Here is an 18,303-nt window from a genome sequence, read left to right on the forward strand (position 1 = left end):
GTGGGAGAGCCTTCCAAGCTCATCGGCGCTCTGAGCAGCCACAGCTGGTCGGACCCACTGCCCCTTGACTCCAACCAGAAGTCATTTTGGTTTTCTTCCAGCATTCTATCGATGTGCACATTTATTTATATGTGGCATGTTGTGTATATGTAGCTGTGTATATATAATACATATATACCTAGATATGCATATATGTTTGTGTAGTACGCACGTATGTAGGTCCATATCCATGCATCTCCCCCTTTGTAAGCTCCTCCTGGGCAGTGCTGTATGCAGCCTGTGTGTATGTAAGTGCACATACATTATTCACACACATACACCTAGATGTGCATGTATGTTTGCATATGTATATGTGTGTATACATGCATGTGGGTCCATATATGTGCATCCCCCCCAATGTAAGCTCCTCCTGGGCAGCGCTATATGCGGCATGTGGACAGTGTATGTAGATGCACATACATTATACATATCTAGATGTGCATGTATGTTTATGCAGTTTACATACATGTAGATAGTTTACATGTATGTAGATCCATATATGTGCATCTCCCCCACTGTAAGCTCCTCCTGGGCAGCGCTATATGCAGCATATGTGTGTATGTAGATGCCCATACATTATACATAATGCACAATACATATATACCTAGATGTGCATGTATGTTTACGTGTGTACATATGTGAATACATGTATGTTGGTTCATATACATGCACCTCCCCCACTGTAAGCTCCTCCTGGGCAGCGCTCTATGCGGCATGTGTGTATGCAGATGCACACACAGCATGTATGTTTGCGTATGTACATGTGTGTATACATGTATGTGGGTCCTTTCCCGTGCACCTCCCCCACTGTAAGCTGCTCCTGGCCAGCGCTCTATGTGCCATAAGTGTGTATGCAGATGCACACACAGCATGTATGTTTGCGTATGTACATGTGTGTATACATGTATGTGGGTCCTTTCCCGTGCACCTCCCCCACTGTAAGCTCCTCCTGGGCAGTGCCTCAGTACTCCCCCTTGTCGCAGAGGGCCCGGAGCACGGCCAACCCTTTAAATGCTTGAGCTGGTTCGGCTGAATAGACTGCCGAGGAAAAGGGCGAGCCCAGGGCTATGCTGGACCCTGCGGCGGGGGCATTTGGGAGACACAGGAGTCTGGCTGTGGCCAGGGAGGACTGCCAGCCCCATAGCCGTCTCTTGCCCCGCCCCCTCATCGGCTCCGCCCCCTCCCAAGGAGCAGCGAGACGACGGTGTCCTTGGCGCCCGCGCGGCCTAGAGCGTCGAGGGAGACCAGGAGGGAGGGAATGAGGGAGGGAGGTGCCCCGCTCGCTCCCGGAAGCGGAAGTGGCTCCCGGCTCGGCCGGGAGGGCGGCCATCTTGGAAGCCGGAGCGGCGGCGGCGGCGGCGACTGAGGGTGTGACGGGCCCGCTCCCGGACGGCGGCGGCGGCGGCGGCGGCTCCCCGGCCCGGCCCGGCCTCTGCTCCGCCTCAGCTCGGCTCCCCCGCCCGCCCGCCCTCCTTCCCTCGCCCTCCCGGCGGGCGGAGCGAGCCCGGGCCCGGGCCCAGCGCGGCGGCGGCGGCGGCGGCAGCGGCAGCCCCGGGAACGACCCCGGCGGCGGCGGTGGGAGAGGTGAGCGGGGCCGGGCGGGGCCGGGCGGGGCCGGGGCGGGGCCGCGGTAACAATCGGCGGGGCTCCGGGCCCGCGCTCCCCTCCCCCAGCGGCGCAGACGAGCCCCCCGAGGCCCCGAGAGGTGACGTGACTGTGAGGCCCGAGGTGGGCTTCCCCGCTCCCGGTCCCGACGCGTCCCGCAGCCCGGCCCTGGGTAAGTCGGGGCCCGGGGCCTCAGTTTCCCCAGCTGTCAGGCAGGCCCGCCCCCGGGGCGGGAGGGACCGCGCTCCGACGCCCTCCGGCCTTTGACAGGCGGGTCAACTGAGGCAGGGGACGGGAAGCGGTTAACCTGCGGGCCGGGCCCAGCGACACTTAGTAAGCGCCTTCTGAGTGCGCGCCATGGGACTTGGGGGGGAGTTAGGGAGCGGAGCGAAATACAGACGGAAGCCCATTACTGTAAACAAGCTAAAAACGAACATTCGTGTGAAAAGGCAAAGCCGAGCAGCCTCTGGGCTCGAGGAGCTTCCTCTGCCTCTCCAGGAGCCGGCTTGTCTCCCCCTGGGACTGGAAGCCCCCGGAGGATTGGGTAGCATCCTCAGTATGGAGCCTGCACTCTGTAAGCGCTTAATAAATGCAGGGAGCCCCAAGTGATGTCCCTACTCCGGCCTTTTGTCCGGTTAGGAAGCCGAGCTTCCGCGAGCGAGTGTGACTAGTAGAAATAACCCGAGGTCTGCCCTCTTATTTAGCCAAGGTCATGAGTAGGAAGGGTCAGAGGTCGCACTTGGACGCACCTCGTTCTCATTTTTTCAACTTAAAAAACTGATTCGCCCGAGGTCACGCCCCCAGAGAGTCTGCTTTTAACCCGGTCCCCGCTTGATGAATAAACAGACTAAGAGAAAGTGTTATTTGCTTAGTAAATTTCACAAGCTAGTAACATAGTAATGTCTGCCCACTGACTGTTTACTACACTAGTCGTTCTAAACTTTTTGATCTCGTATCCCTTGATAATAAGTTGAGAATCCCAAAGGTCTTTTATTTATGTGTGTTACATCTGTCAACGTTTGCTTTGTTAGAAATTAAAATTAATAATTGTAAGGTATTTATGGATTCATTTAAAAGTAGTAAACATTTCTATATTAAAGTAATATTTATAAAAATAAGTTTTCCAAAAACAAAAAATTAATAAGAGTAGAGACAGTATTGTTTTACTTGCTTTTGCAATTCTTTAATGTCTGACTCAATAGAAGACAATTGGAGTAGAAGACATTTTGCATTCAATCTGTTTTGCTTTGAAGCAAATGAAGAAAATCCAGCTTTTCACAGATATGTAGTTGGAAAAAGGAGAAGTATATTAATAGGTAAATGATGTCTTCTAATTAGGAAAGACTTATGGCCTCCCTTACCCTCTGAAAGACTGTCTAGGATTTTCCCGAGGCTGTAGGCCTTCTCTGAGAACCTCTGCCCTTGGGTGATTTGGAAATATCTCAGAGCTTAGCCCAGGAAATCCTGCATTTAAAGCTGGAAGAAACTTGGGATAGATAAGGAAGCAGAGGCCCCAAGGGGACAGGATGTGCTGGAAGTTCAGAGAAACTGAGTGGCAGAGACAGATTAGAACTCTGATTCTCTGGATCCAGTTCCACTGCTCTCACCACTGCATCCCAAGGAGATGATCTCTGAGTGGATGGAATGAAATTAGCTGTTCCAGCCTCTGTCTCACAGAGATGGGAACTGAGGCCTAGAGAAATAGGGTCTTGGTCAAGCAGGAGCTTTGCACAGGTAGTTGGGAGCAGAGCTCCCTTCAACAAATCCAGTAGTGTGGAAACTGGTTCATCACAGCAGCCAGTGATTCTTGCTGTTCTTCACTCTTCTGCTTCCATCTTCCTGGAGCTTCCCCTGTTCCACCCTCTCCCCTCCCCCCCCCCCAAAAAAAAGGGGGGGGGCTTCCTAAAACCCTATCAGCCCAATACCCTTCTCTGCTCCTGCCTGAGCTGGAGGGATGTCTGCTGGTTTCTCTCTTAGATGCCTTAGAAGTATAGTCCCAAAGCCTCTTGGACTGCCTTATGCTTTCAGAACCTCAGAGAAAGGTAAAAGGGTGATGACTTCAGGGTCTGGTCCAGGGTTCTGCAATTGCATCCCATCAGTGCAGCAAGTGGTACCTGTTGTGTGCCAAATGTTGGGGCAAGGGGTGGGGGGGTTGTTAAAAAGCTTAACACTGCACTTAGACTTTAGGGACAGTTGGCCTGTCCTCAGGAGAAAGTCGATGAGAGCAGGCTGGGGTTGAGGTGGGTTTGTTTTATATTCCATGGGGTAGGTTTATTCTTTCAGAGGGTGGTGTGTGGGTGTACATCTTTAATAAAACTTGGAGAATCTTGTGAGCCTACCCAGTGGTCCAGACTGAAGATCCCATTTCCAGTGGTGAGATGGGGTTTCTAGATGTGTCACAGGGACATGGGACTTAGAGCAAGAATGCATCAAGGCCATTGAATTGACTCTGATTTCGTGGACAAAGAAACAGGCCCAGAGACAAGGGGCTTTCCTGGAGCTGCTATTCACAGAGGTCCTTGAGCTACAAAAACATGCTTCCCCCCAGCCCCTTGAGAGAGGCTTTGTTTACGTAGGTCCTCTGTGTGCAGGAACTGAAGATCTTAGGTCACCCACCCCACACAGAGAAGCCCGATAACTTTTAATATCAGCATAAAGAAAGCAAAAGGGAAATATGCTGTAGAAATTATGATTATTAAAATACTATTTATGAATTTGGTTTCTTGAGGCCATTTCCCTGAGAACAATCTGATAGGGAAAAGAGCTGAGGGTTGATAGGAGGTCTATGTTTTTATAGTCGTAGACTTGCCACCAGCAGGCTGCAGGAACTTCTGAGCCTCCATTACTTCATGAGTGAAATGAAGGGGTTGGGCTGCCCTGGTTCCTGTCTAAGGTACCTTCTAGCAGGTAGCTTTTTGCCTCTATTTACCTATACTTGGTATTTGCATGTATTGATCCATATGGAGGCTGCATTCTCCTTTCTTGTACTCTCCCTCCCTCCCTGACTTTGAGAAACCACAATCAGTTGTTTTTTTAGTTTTGTTTTGTTTTAGTATACAGCTGTAGATTCCTTTCGGAGTTCCCATTTTAGGGACAAAGCTCATTTTCAGACTTGTTATCGTCAAGGCTTGTTACGTACAGTTCAGTAGTCATAGTCCTGTCTTTCTGGGTGATCTCTGCTCCCACGGGTTCAGTGTCTCTGCAGGTGATTCTTTAGCCCCAGCCTCTGCTGAATTACAGTCAGAGCAAACTCCTTCTCGGACATCTTGAACTAGATGTTCTTTGCAAATCTCAAATGTGACTTGTCTAAAACAGAACTCATCTTCTACTTGCTATTACTGGCAGGAGCAGCACCATCCTCCCGGCCACCCAGGCTTAAACCTCAGCATCCTCCTCTATTCTTCCCTTCCATATATCCAGTCCCTTGTTCAGTCTTGGTCTTTTCACTCATCCAGGCCCTTTACCCCTCTCATTTGGGCTGTTGTCATTATTGTAATCATTTCCAGTTTCTCCCCACTCAGCTGCTGAGATATGACTGGAGCCTTCGTGTGGCCATATCAACCAGTGACTGTTACCTCCAGATTCAAACAGAACACGAACTCCTTTGTTTGGCATTAAAAGTCTTCGTGACCCCTTCTCACAGACACACACGCATCCTGTGGCTCCTTCTTACCTTTCCAGCCTCCTTGAACTTTATTCCTCTCCAAGTATTCCATAAGTCGGCCATATTGGCCTTCTTGCATTTCCTACCACAGTCATACTTCATCTCCCTTTGCTGCCTTTACATCGGCTGTCTTCTCAATATCTGAAATCCTTTGGCTTCCTTCAAGACTCAGTTCAAATGTTACCTTGTATGATAGAAGCCCTTTCTCAGGGTCTCCTCCCCTCCCCGCCAGATGCTTTCAGAATATCTTCCTTTACACTGTTTCTGTCTTATGTATAACTAATTATTTACATTTGCCTTTCTCATTAGAATGTATACTCTAGGACAGGGATTTGGGGGTGGGGAGGGAATTAATTGTGCCTTTCTCTGTAAAGTACAGTGTCTCAAGCATAGTAAGGACTTAATAAATGTTCAGAGACTGGGCTTAACATTATATTTGAGACTTCAGAAAAGTCTTCCATACTAGATTTAGTTATGTGTGTGTGTGTGTGTGTGTGTGTGTGTATGTATGTGTGTATATATATATATATATATATATATATAGATATATATAAAATATTCAAGAAACTGTGATCTCATTGGCTTGGGCACTACCTTGACTGATACTACCTTGTCACAAGTCCTGTGTGTTTGTGTGTGTGTGCATGTGCATGCGCGTGCACACCTGAACCTGAGCAGGATGTGTTTGTAAAGTGTTGGGGGCTAACTTTCTGCTCATGAATCTCTTTGAACTTAGCCAGGCTATGTAGATCAGATGAGTTGATCATTTATACCATTTTTCTTGAATTTCTAGATGTTCAAATTATTTCTCTTCTGGTTTCTATCCTGTGTGTAGGTTTGTGTGCACACACTCACACACAGTACATTGTGTTATCCCTGCCCTTTAGGAATCCTGTCTTAAGGCAGCATGGATCATAGGTATCATCTTGTATTAATTTTTTCCCCTGGTGCCTTTGGTTTTGCCCTAAAAAGCTCAGAGAGCTTGATACTTGGACAGAATGACTTGGAAGAGGCAAACTCTTTCCCCTAAACTGACCCTGGGATGAATGTCCTATAAGCTTGGCATGTAGGAAGGGAAATGAAGTTGGTAGGTGATAGAAATCATGCATAAACACACATAACACAAAAACATGCACATATACATACATGCATGTTATTGTTTGCAGTTATATTCTTTTTCATGGATTGAAATTTTGATCTGTACAGACTGTGCTGCTGAAGATCACATCATGCCCTTGGTTTGTTTGTTCTTTGGTTTGTGTTCATGTCGGTTCACTTTTGACATCCTTTGGAAAAAATTGAGCATACAATTCAGGCCACTAGAAATGAGTTTTCAGTATTCATGCCCTGGAACAGAATGGCCTCTGTGTTATCCAGATTTCACTTTTGCTTGTGTGACAGGCTGTTGCTTTCATTTCCAGAGTATGAGGCAGGTGTATTTTTATGGTAGGCTTAGCAGTCTTCCTTCTTCAGTTAGAACAGGTGTTTGTCAGTGTTGGCATTGCAAGAGCTCCCGAGCCCTTCTGGTTGCTCAGGTGACACGGCAGGTACAATCAGCTTCCAGGACTGCCCAGTAGCATTCTGGGAGCACACTCCCTAGAATGTGGTTGTTGCTGAAGGGTGGTCTTGTTGGAGGTGATCTGGGAGAAACTGGAAGTAGAACTGATACTGTGGAGTTCCCCTATGAGGCCTTTCTGCTCTCTTGAGTCCTTGTTGGAGGCAGGCTAGTCTAAGAGTCTTAGCTTTAAGGAAAAGAAAGGTAACTTGGAGATCAAGTTGTCTAATGGTTTCCTTTTAAAGATAAGAAAACTGAATCCTGGGGAGGAAAAGCAGCTTCTCCAAGGTAAGGTAAGGAGAATATAACAGAGTCAGGGCTGGAGCCTTTTAAGTGTTCCTGTGTTTTCTAACCGTGATGGTAAAAATCATATAAGAATAAACTCACCTCATTTGAAAATCCAGAGTTCAGGATCATTGGATGCAGTGAGGAAACTGGTACCTACATAGTGTTTCCAGGTGCTGGTCCCTGGGAGTTTGAGCCCTCCTGAGATTAATAGAGGAGAGAAGCAGGACCGTAGCCGGAGGTGGGAGATGATGTGTGTGATCTAGGCAAGAATAAAGCACCGTGAGAGTCCAAAGAGGCAAGCAGCCCTCTGGAACAGGGACAGCTTTTGTGAGATCTTGGCTTGTAGAGGGTGGGTGGGATTTCAACCCACAAGGCCTAGAGGAACTCTCCTGAGCAGAAGCACAGAGTGGAAAAGGACCAGGGCTTGAGGAATGGTGAGTAGTCACATTTGGCTGAAGCTGGGGGTTGTATGATGGAGCGTGGGAGGGGGAGGGAAAGGCCAAAAAAGTTAGTTTGGGTCTGTTTTAGGAGTTTGCAATACCAGTTTGAATAGATATCAGGGAGCCATTGAATGATTTTTCCCCAATAGAAGGCCCCAATCACTGATCACCTTGAGAAGGTTCATGTCACTAGCCTCCTATGAGTTGCATTAGAGGGGGAGGGCTGAAGGTGAGGAGACTAGGCAGGAGGTGACTGCCATCCCTTAGTCCAAGGTAACAAGGCTTAGACTAGGAAGAAAAGCAGCTGAAGGCATTTTGGAGGACAAAATACTCCCCTCCCTCTCCCCCTCCCCCCCACAGTGCCTGGAATCAGGGGACCTGTAGGGAGTCAATGTTCCAAGGCTGGAATCCAGATCTGACTTCTACTCTATGGCAATATCTCCTTTGGCTTCCACCCTTGAACTTGAAAGAGGGAGAGGGAATCCACAGGGATTGGGTGTGTTATCTCTTCTTGAAAGCCTTTCTTGATTCCTTTTTACTTAGGCTTCCCTCCCCAGTATTTACTGATCTGGGAGGGCAAGGACTGCTTTTGGTTTGGGAGTTTGATCCCAGCAAATGAATGGGAGCATAATAAAAATAGGAAAGCCAGGGAGAACCACAAGCTGCCTGGGAAGATGATTTCAGTTTTGGACAGGTGGAGCTGGGGGAGGAGCAGGGAGAGCGCTAGAGCGGGCCCAAGTCTGAGAGAGTTTGGGGATGGGTGTTGAGCAGGCATGTGAGATGGGGGGCTGGGGGAGATTTTGGTTAAGTAATGGCAATGTAGAATTGGTATTTTAGGAGAATTAACCGGTGACGACTTTGGGTCCCCAGGAGAGCCAGGAAGTGGGAGAGCAATTAGGATACTGTTGTTCTCAGAGGGTTAGAGAGGAGGAGGAACTGGACCGTGTGGGTGTCAGAAAGAAGGGGAGGCGGCACTTTGAAGGAAGGAGGAGTAGGAGTTTATGGCTGATGAGCTACAGAGGAAGAGAAGAGTCCACAGTGTATGGACACATGGGAAGTGGCGGGGCCAGTGAATGTGGAGAGAGGTTTGGGAGAGGGGACTGGCCTGAATGGATGTGCCAGAGTAACAGACTTAGGAAGTGAAATGTTGATATTAAATGACTTGCTATTGAGGTCTGGAGCTCATTCATAATTCATGTCTGTTTTTAATAGATGAGCAACAACAGTAATAAGAGAGCACCAACAACAGCAACCCAGAGGCTTAAACAAGACTACCTTCGAATTAAAAAAGACCCAGTGCCTTATATTTGTGCTGAACCCCTCCCTTCGAATATTCTGGAATGGTAAGGCTCCGGATTGGTTCACTTTCATCAGCATATAAAAACTTGTGGGTCTCTAGAAAGCTGGGCTCCCTTCTTTTGTAGCTATTCATGTCTTTAGCTTTTTTCCTTTTAATGTCTGAAGACCCCTAGTGGATGAATGCATCCAGGTATTGAACACTTCAGAGAGAGACAGAGAGAGAAGAGTGTGTGTGTGTGTGTGAGTGTGTGTGTGAGACACAGAGACAGAGAGATGACCACAAATACAGTTTATGAAGTTCTGAACTATGGTCTTACAGCTTAAGACCCTTGTATAAATCCTTATCTTAGTTTAAAAATAGCAAATTTTAGATTTGAGATACCTAGGCAAAACTGTAGATGAAAAAAATTTTCAGAATGATCATTAGAATTATCTGCTTTGAAAGAAATATCTCAAGTTTGTTACTGCTCGTGGCATTCTTGGGGAGTCAGCAATTTTTTTGCCCCGGTTTCCATTCCAACAGGATGGAAATGGAGGAAAGAATCATAGGGCGCCGATCCTTGTGTTCAGCCTCATTTTATAGATGAATAAATGGGCAGCTTATAGAACTAATGGGACCCGGTCGCAATAGTACAGCTCATGGTGACCGAGCTGGAACTGACTCCTTTCCTATCATTCCCTGCTGCCTCTCAAGTGAGTCTGTTTAGAGGAGCCCATGAAACCAGTGTCTCCAGAGAAGCCATTTGTAGGAACTGACTGCTCAGCTGAGGCCTGAGCCTTCCAACATCAGCCCTCCTACATCCTTTTTTTCTGTTACTTCTTATTCTATATGTGGAATGTCACATGGGTTGAACATGTCCCTATATGTTTTGCTCCAAGGGGGCAATTTGTTCCCCTTTTCACAACATTTTTGCTCTAATTGACTTTATCCTCCTTTACTGTATGGGTTGATAACTGATTTTTTCCCCCTCTCCCAAGATAGCCATATTACTTCTGGATTATTTGTGGGTGATAACTAGTCCTCGTCTAATTTATCAGATTGGCTGAAATGTGGCTGGGGACCATTTGATTGTACAGAATCAATGAGGATGAGATGGTTCTAGTATTTTTCAGACTTTTTGTATACTGTAGAGACATACTAACCAGTTATTGACTAATGGGAAAAGCAAGTGGCTGTGGCTACATTAAAGGAAAAAAGTGTAAACATTCTGACCACACTTTTGTTTCATCTTTTCAAAGTGTATCATCTGAAAGTGATTTCAGCGTCTGCCATCATGCTTTGAGGAGTTTGTAGTTTGAAGTGTTTATTGGAATTGGATTTGATAACTATGAGTCATCCAAGACCAAATTTTAAAAATATCAGCACTTCCATGGAGACATAGAGGAAATGACTGAAGAGTTGTTAAAACTTTTTATGTATAAAACTTACTTCTTGTAAAAGGATTGTTAAGTTCAGAGTAAATCACGTAAAGAAATGCAGTACTATACAGAGAGCTTTAATTAGACATTATGTTGTTTGAGTGCTTGGATATTCTGCTCCTTGTTCGGTGCACGCCCAGTTGTGCTGCAGGATTTGTCCAGGGCTATCTGATGGCTGAGGATGCAGCTGCTTTGGGCAGCCTTGACCTGGGCGCACTCTGATCTTTGTCTTTCGTCTCCCTTAGGCACTATGTTGTCCGAGGACCTGAGATGACTCCTTATGAAGGTAAGCGAGCCAAGGCCGCAGGAAGGAAGAGTCAGCTCTCAGGCTTTCCTCCTTCGTGCTCCCAAGGAGGACGCACTGTCGTGTGTCCTTTCTGTGGCAAGACTGTGTCCCCTGTTGGGTAGCAGCTTAAGGAAACATGGTACAGTTTTTCATTGACTCCTAATACTTCCATGTTCTGAAGATTCCTAAAGTTCTGTGTTTTTCATTAGATGTACTTTTATTCAACTTTTTACAATATTTGAAATTTAAGTAAGGGTATTAGAATCATGGAGCTGTAAGAGACCTTGGAGGCCAGCTGTTGTCCAGCTTCACACTCTTGAGAGTCAGCAGCATCCATGACGTGGACCCTCTCTGCTGGAATACCCAGGGAGGGGAGCTCAGTGTCTTATAAAGGAAGACCACATGTTCTTTGATTGAACTTTGGTTAGTTTTATCTTGTCTCCTGAGTTTGCTTCAGTGAATGGGATAAAAGCTTAGATGGAATCAGCTAGCCTTTTTGTGAGCAAGTTAGAACCTGGGGGAGGACCAGCCTCTGCTTTTGGCTGGCTGGAAAACTGTCTTGACAATTGGAGCCATCTCATGGTTGCCTCGGAAGGTGATGGGCTTCTTCTCACTGGGAACTGTAAGCAGAAGCTGGAGGAATGAATGAATGAAGAGGTTTGCTTAGAAGGGAAGCCTGGTCTCCAAGGTCTCTGCCACGTCTTCTCAGTCCCGGCCTCCCACATCCTGCCCTCAGAGAGTTTTCCTTCTATCGGGGGATTAGGGGAAGGGCAATTCTTGGATGAAGAGAAGGCTCTCCCAGGGAACATTTGCTTGTTACATTGGTTATACCCATTGAAAGCTTGTCAAAGCTCAAGGGCACAAGAGATGGTGAGGTTTAGGGTGACACTGGGAGCTTCCTTCAGTGGAGGAGGGGGGATTGGATTGGGTGGGTGGAGGGGAGGAGACCGAAGAAGTGGAGGTGAAACCCATGGGGTGGGGAGAGGATGCACTTCACTATCAGGGACTGCACTGCCCAAGTCCAGCCAAAGGAGTTCAGTATAGTTTGACTTTTGTAGGCAGATGTGATGGGGGTGAAGTGGATATCTTCCCAGGTGTCTTCTTCACCAGCTTTGTTTGGTCTGTGGAGGCGCTTATTCCAGAATGCTTCAATAATTAAAACAATCATAGCTAATTTTCCTAGAGTACTTACCGTATGCCAGGCACTGTGCTCAGTGTTTTAAAGTGTGATCTTTACAACAATCTTATGAGACAGTGACTTTTATTATCTCATTTGACTGAAGAGGAAACTGAGGCAAATAGAGTAAAGTGATTTGCCCAGGGTCCCACAGCTAGCAAGTGTCTGAGGCTGGATTTGAATTGAAGTCTTCTTGACTCCAGGCCTGATGTCATTTAGTTGCTCTGGATTTGTCTGAATTGTGAAGTAGACATTTCTTTGTAGTTAGATTGAGTGCCTGACCAGTGGACTCAGTCTGCAATTAGGGAAGGCATAAATGATGATTCTTTTTTTTTTTTTTTTAACATTTTATTTGCAACAGGTCTGTCTTTGTAAATGCTACAAGGAAATTTCCCAGAGTACTAAAGAAGTTATTTTTGGCCTTCTTCTGTTTTAATATAGGTGGCTATTATCATGGAAAACTAATTTTCCCCAGAGAATTTCCTTTTAAACCTCCTAGTATTTATATGATAACTCCCAATGGAAGATTTAAATGTAATACAAGGTAAGACGTTTCCCTTGTCCCTGCTCTTGTTTCTGCGGTTATCTTTGGGGTCCATGCAAGGGGCATCGCGCATATTCAATAAATTGGAGCCTTTCCTTTCCCTTTTTTGGCAGGTTATGCCTTTCAATCACTGATTTCCACCCTGATACATGGAATCCAGCTTGGTCAGTCTCAACAATCTTGACGGGTCTGCTCAGCTTTATGGTGGAAAAGGGCCCCACATTGGGCAGCATAGAAACTTCAGACTACACAGTGAGTCCTTAGGAACATCTCACAGGTGGGGGGATTCTAGCTGGAAAATGGGGGTTGTGGGCCAGCAGGGTTTTAAGTGTCGGCAATGTGCTAGATCTGAGGATACAAAGAAAACAAGTCCCTTCATTTGGCTTAATTTAACCATAGAATCTGAGGGTGACCGACCTTTCACCCCACCTTCTCCGCTCTCTGGAGTTCTCCCCTCCACAGCATCATAGTCTGCAGCCCCTGGTGGAGACTTGGATCTAGCTGTGGGGTTAGGGAAAGCTTGCCACTTGAGCTGGGCCTGAGGCCCTGCAGTGGTGTGTGCAATGACCCAGGGCTGGAGAAGAACAGAACTGCTCCCTTTGTTGGGAGCAGAGAATGTTAGAAAGGGAATACCTTGGAATGAAGCCAGGGAGTGGAATTAGATTGTGAGAGGTGGTTCTGTGTTACCAAAGCCAGAGCCCTGGCTCATCCCCAGGGAATCCTTCGTCGTTCTCTTCCCTTTCATGGCACCCTGTTTCTGTGCCCCTCAGAGATCAATGTTCCTGACAGAAACCACGAGATCATACTCCCCATTCCCCTGTCCCTAGATAAAACTGCACCAAAGAACATAGGTAATAACCCCTGCTAAAATTGTCTCTTCCTTTCTTTCATTAAGGGAAAGTTCTCCAGCCTAATTAGTGCCATGTTTCCCTCCTTAGCCATGAAGAACCTTCTCATTTCTACATTAAGGCCTGTCTGCTTTGGCTTAGCATATTTCTCCTTATTCTTTGCTCTTTGGGGGTGGCAAAAACTGGGTTGCCCTCATCTTTTGCCACTTCTGATGGCTTGTGAATGGGAGATGAGCACCCCGGGAGTCCTTGAGGACTTTGATTGGAATGAGCTAAGAAATGGTAGGTTCTGGCCTGGGGCTGCTCTATCTGTGTGTTAGGAAATGAGGGACGCTGAAATCTTATGGCTATTTTGTCTCTGTTGAAGATCTCTTTCCTGTTGTGTGTAATAGTGCCTGCCTTCATTTCTGCTGCTGATGAACTGGGCCAAAATGATAAACGTGAGAATGTGTAACATTTGTAAAGGGAATAAAAGGAATGAGTTTAAAGTATGAGATAGGAGATGGAGAAATCGAGTTAGTTCCGAGAAACAAATTACCTAGATGTTAGCGAGAGCCCCCATCTCCCTGCTTTTCCAGCATCGATATGGTAACGCCAGGCCAAAAAATAATTTCTTCTCTAATAATTTTAAAGTTATCATGTGGGTGACATTTTATTCTCAAGGTGATCCTTTTCTTTCTTGGCAGAAAAAACAACTTGCTGCACAGAGTTTGGCATTTAACTTAAAAGACAAAGTATTTTGTGAACTCTTTCCTGATTTGGTGGAGGTGAGTACGCCTTAAAAAGGAATGAGAAGGTTGAAAATTGGTTCTCCTTCCATAGGAAAAAAGGTATTTAATAGGCAGGCTGGGAGGAAACAGGTGTGTCCTGTGCACCCCCTTTTAGTACTGCTTGGCTCTGTGCTCCCTTCATTATTTCATTTGATGTTGTCTCCTTTGGTTCAGGGGGTGTAGCTGCAGGGTACACACAGACATCTCCTGCAGAGTCTCTATATGGTGGCTTGTTCTAAAATGCCCCCAATCAGGAAAGTCGGGAAGCATTTAAGTGTCTATAGGCGCCAGGCGCTGTGTTAAGTGCTGGGCATGCAAATTTAAAAATGGAAGGACAGTGCCTGCCCTCAAAGAGCTTACACCTCATAACAGGACCCGAAAAGGAGGAGGGGGTCCATAAAGCACAAGCGAGGGGTTGTGCCCCCCGGGAGAGTGGAGAGGTGGGCTGGGCATGAGGGAGAGCCCGCTCCTGGGCCTGTGGAAGCAGAGCGTGCCTGTGCCCGGGGATGGGAGGCCGAGGGAACCCTCTTCCTCAGCATGTCCCCGGGGATGGGAGGCTGGGGGAACCCTCCTCCTCCTCGGGAAGCGCTGCTTTAGTGGCCTTGCGACGCTTTCCCTGCTGGTGATGGTTCTTTCTTTGTGACTTCTTTTCTTAGGAGATAAAGCAAAAACAGAAAGCACAAGATGAACTCAGTAGCCGACCCCAGCCCCTCCCGCTGCCAGACGTGGTCCCCGACGGGGACACTCACCACGCTCAGAACGGGCTCCAGCTGCTAAACGGGCACGTGCCGATGGCCGGCCCCAACCACGCGGGCCTGCAGCAGGCCAACCGCAACCACGGACTCTTGGGGGGCGCTCTGGCCAACCTCTTTGTCATAGTCGGCTTCGCTGCCTTTGCCTACACAGTCAAGTATGTCCTGAGAAGCATAGCTCAGGAATGAGGCTCACGCCGGGATTCCAAGACCTTGGTCGGAGCGGAACGAGTGAGACTCTGGGCAGCGGAGCGTGACCCTGGGACGGATGACAAACAAGCTGGGTCTGGTCCTGCTGGGCTCCTGGGGTTTAGTTTTGGAAGCCTTTACAAAACACAAACAAAGCCAGACCCCAGAGCGGGCACGGCTGGGATCCGAGAAATATGTGAGAGTCTTGAATTCCTGTCTTCTTAACCTCCCTGTGTGTCTGTGGCCGTAGAGCACCTCTGCGCTGTGGATGAGAAGCCGGCGCTTGTGACGCTCGCTCTCTTAGCGCGGGCCCCCAATCCACTTTGTTGGACCTGTTTGAAGTAAACACGTTTTTCATTTTACATAATTCGGTTGTTCAGAAAACCTGAAACTCAATGCCTAGCCCTCGTTGTATGTACTGTTTTTAGTTTAGGTGAAGGACTCTGGTCTGGAGTGAGACGGAAGTGGCCAGTATCCCGGTCGGGAGGCGGCCGGGGGGCTCGCGGGGCTGCCCTGCGGCAGCCTGACCACCCCCCGGCAGAGGGCTGAGCTTCAGCCAGGCTCGGTGTTGGCTCCTCGCTGTTTTGGTTTTTGGTTTTCGTCAAAATGGATGTCTTAATAAGGCTTAGGGCGAACTCTTAGGAGTTCAGGTAGCCAGTCAACTGTTAGATGCTTCTGCTGGCCAGTGACAAACTCTTAGACTTATCCGGGGCCAGCCTCGATTTATCTCAGCATTTTTAGTGTGTTTATGTTCATTTAGAATGACAAAAGAAATGACTTTTAGGAAAGGGTTTTTTCCTTCTATACCACCCTCTCCCCCTCCCCCCCCCAAAAAAAACATGAAATTAAGATTCTGTTTTGCTTTCTGATCGCAAGATGTCATTGTTTACTTAAATAAATCTGCAGAGAAACTGACAGGCTGCTCAGAATGTGTTGCATTTGTTGCAGATTCCCCTGGAGGCCTTGTAGTGGAGAGAGCAATAGATGCTGTCTGGTGGCGGGCACTCTAGGGAGGGGCGGAGGAGACATTCTCCTACCCACACAAGGATCTCCTCTGGCCTCAGCTCTCTTGTCCATCACTGTTGAGCTGCTCTCTTTCTAAAGCCAATTGGTAGAGCCCACCTGTGACCACATCGATCCCTGCAGGTCTCTCCCCTTGATGCAGGTGCCCCTCAGACATCCACCGGCTGGCCTGGGGCCTCTGGCTTTGTCCCTGGTTCCTTAGTTCAGGTTTGACTTTTGGTCCCCCGTGGAAGACATGAAATCCCGTTCTGTGTACATGGCCTTTGCCCCAAAGGGATTCCGATAGAGTTGGAGACTTCTTTTCTCATGCTGCAGACTTGTTTGACTCTTATTTTGACTTGGTCTGGAGGCAGGTTTTCCGCCTAGTGCAGTAGGGTGTGGTGGGTCCCACTCCACACGATGACAGATTCCCAGCTGGGAAGACGAGTCCAGAAGGAGTGGAATGGTCCGCAGAGAAAAATCCGCTCCACGGCGGCTGGCGGGGAACTGTCTGTCCTGTGTGCCCAGTGAGGGTTTGCGAGAGCAGACTTTCCGCGTGCTTGGAGATGCACCTTGGAGGTGTGGTCTCTGCTTCCCTGGCAAGGAAGTGCGGTGTTCCTTCAAAACATTAGCATGTAGCCCATCAGCCGTTTCTGGGACCAGTTTTCTCTGCAGCGGGTGACCAACTAGGCTAATAGGCCAGCACTCGAGGGAGGCAGTTGCATTGCTCCCCTTCTTCTAGGGATGGTGCAGGAGGGAAGAGATCTCATTACAGCAAAAACCAGAACCATCCCTGATTTCTAAGCCTTTGCCTTTCTTAGAATTGTTTTAAAATCTACCACTTTGTATGTTTCTGTCTGTCTTTCTAGAGCTAGTTGTTTTGATCTGAGAATTAGGGGAAGAGATGTCTCGTTATGTGTCCTGCTGTGCCGAGGTGGGGAGCTGGGCAGTCTGTAATGGGCAAGCCCATTTTGCCCGTCCCGGAGTGAGCTTGCCCCCGGGTCTCCCCAGCCCTCCCACCTTTGGTTCCAGATGTGCCGATGGAATGCCCCACTGGGAAGGCAACGTCCAGTTGTCCCATCCTCAGTAAATGGAGGTGGCAGAGGTGGAAAGAGCACCGAAATCGAATTGTTGGTGGCCGCGGACCTTCTGGCAGGAAGGGGGATGGAAAGAGGTAGCGTGGAACCAGCCTCCCTGGGAAATGCCGAAACCCCTTCTCCTCGCTGCCCTGCCACGCGGCTGGTCTGCAGCCTCCCATCTTTGCTCTCTGTTCCCATCCCCCACAGTGGTGCCTTCCCCCTAAGCTGCCCTCCATTACCTAGGAGATGAGGGAAGAGGCCTAATTGTGCAGCCATGGCTACCTACACAGCTGGGCTTGTGCACACAGGGAGCCCCTCGAGGCCAGTCTGCAACCTTGACCTTTTTTCTCTTCTCAAACCGAAGGCAGCTTCTTGTCTTCCAGGCTGAAATGTGGTCTATGATGCTAGGGCCCTAAATGATCCAAATGGTAGCAGCAAAGCAAACTTCCTTTTTCTGCTGATGGAACTGATGGTTCTGACCCTTGTTCTGTCTTGATTTCCTTGGAAAAGGTTTGGGTCAGACTCCTGACCACTTGTGGAAATGGGCAGAAATGTTTTCCCCCTCTTTTTTAAGTCCCATGACTCTGCTCAGTCTTAGTTAATTTTTTTAAATCACAAGTTTTGAGCTGTGATATAGTTTTGTTTGTTTTTTTTTTTCCCTCAATCTCTTCATGAAAATGTTGTGTCTTATTGCTGGAAAAGTTGAGACTCTTTGTTACGCAGATTAGAAGTGACCACATTGTAAAGTCTGTTTAAATAAAAGAAGGAAAATCTCTTACAGAAAATCAGATTGCGTGGGGCTCCATGCCTGTGTGTACGTGTGGGTGCACGCCTGCTTACTCTGGCACGGTGCCGGTTCTCCTCTGCCCTAGAACCGAGCACGTGGCCTTTGGCCTGTGTCCCTGGACCATTCGGAGGTGAGCGAATTGGAACACAAGCGTATCACTCCCTGGTTTCCCTTGGAGTTCTAAGGTCTCGGGGCATCGCCCGGTTGGTGGATGAGCTAGGACAAGTTTGGGGCTATCCCGCCTCAGACCTGGGCACGCTGGCGATTCTTTCTGTGACTGTCTGAGGCTCCAGGTCTCTACAGTCTCTTCAGGTTGTAGTTGGGCCAGCAGATCATGGTTATTCATTGACCTGGAACCTGCGTGTAGACAGAGAGGAGAGCTCTACATTGGGGTTGCTTGTGCAATCCCGCTGCCTGCCAGAAAGGAGCACGGGAAAGGATGTGACGTTGGGATGGCCTTAGATATTCACCGCCCGTTAGAACAAGGGGACCCAGTGGAGACCTGGGGTTAACGTCTCATGTCACAGCAGGAGGCAGAGGGAGAGACGAGGCCACGGGCT

General features: G+C 48.1%; 1 protein-coding gene across 2 annotated transcripts; it reads left to right on the plus strand.

Annotated features, from left to right (window-relative positions):
- Window positions 1-1,554: 1,554 nt before the first annotated feature.
- UBE2J2 (ubiquitin conjugating enzyme E2 J2) lies at window positions 1,555-17,744 on the plus strand. Of its 2 annotated transcripts, none has more exons than XM_031963068.1 (7): window positions 1,555-1,623; window positions 8,804-8,934; window positions 10,555-10,595; window positions 12,214-12,316; window positions 12,430-12,568; window positions 13,851-13,931; window positions 14,591-17,744. In XM_031963068.1, the coding sequence occupies exons 2-7, from the start codon at window positions 8,804-8,806 to the stop codon at window positions 14,873-14,875; spliced, it is 780 nt and encodes a 259-aa protein (XP_031818928.1). In that variant the 5' UTR covers window positions 1,555-1,623; the 3' UTR covers window positions 14,876-17,744. The 2 variants fall into 2 exon arrangements, with proteins under 2 accessions (XP_031818928.1, XP_031818929.1); XM_031963069.1 differs by lacking the exon at window positions 1,555-1,623 and adding an exon at window positions 1,651-1,816.
- The last annotated feature ends 559 nt before the right edge of the window (window positions 17,745-18,303 follow it).

The sequence above is a fragment of the Sarcophilus harrisii genome, chromosome 3, assembly GCF_902635505.1.
Source record: "Sarcophilus harrisii chromosome 3, mSarHar1.11, whole genome shotgun sequence".
Classification (NCBI taxonomy): domain Eukaryota; kingdom Metazoa; phylum Chordata; class Mammalia; order Dasyuromorphia; family Dasyuridae; genus Sarcophilus; species Sarcophilus harrisii.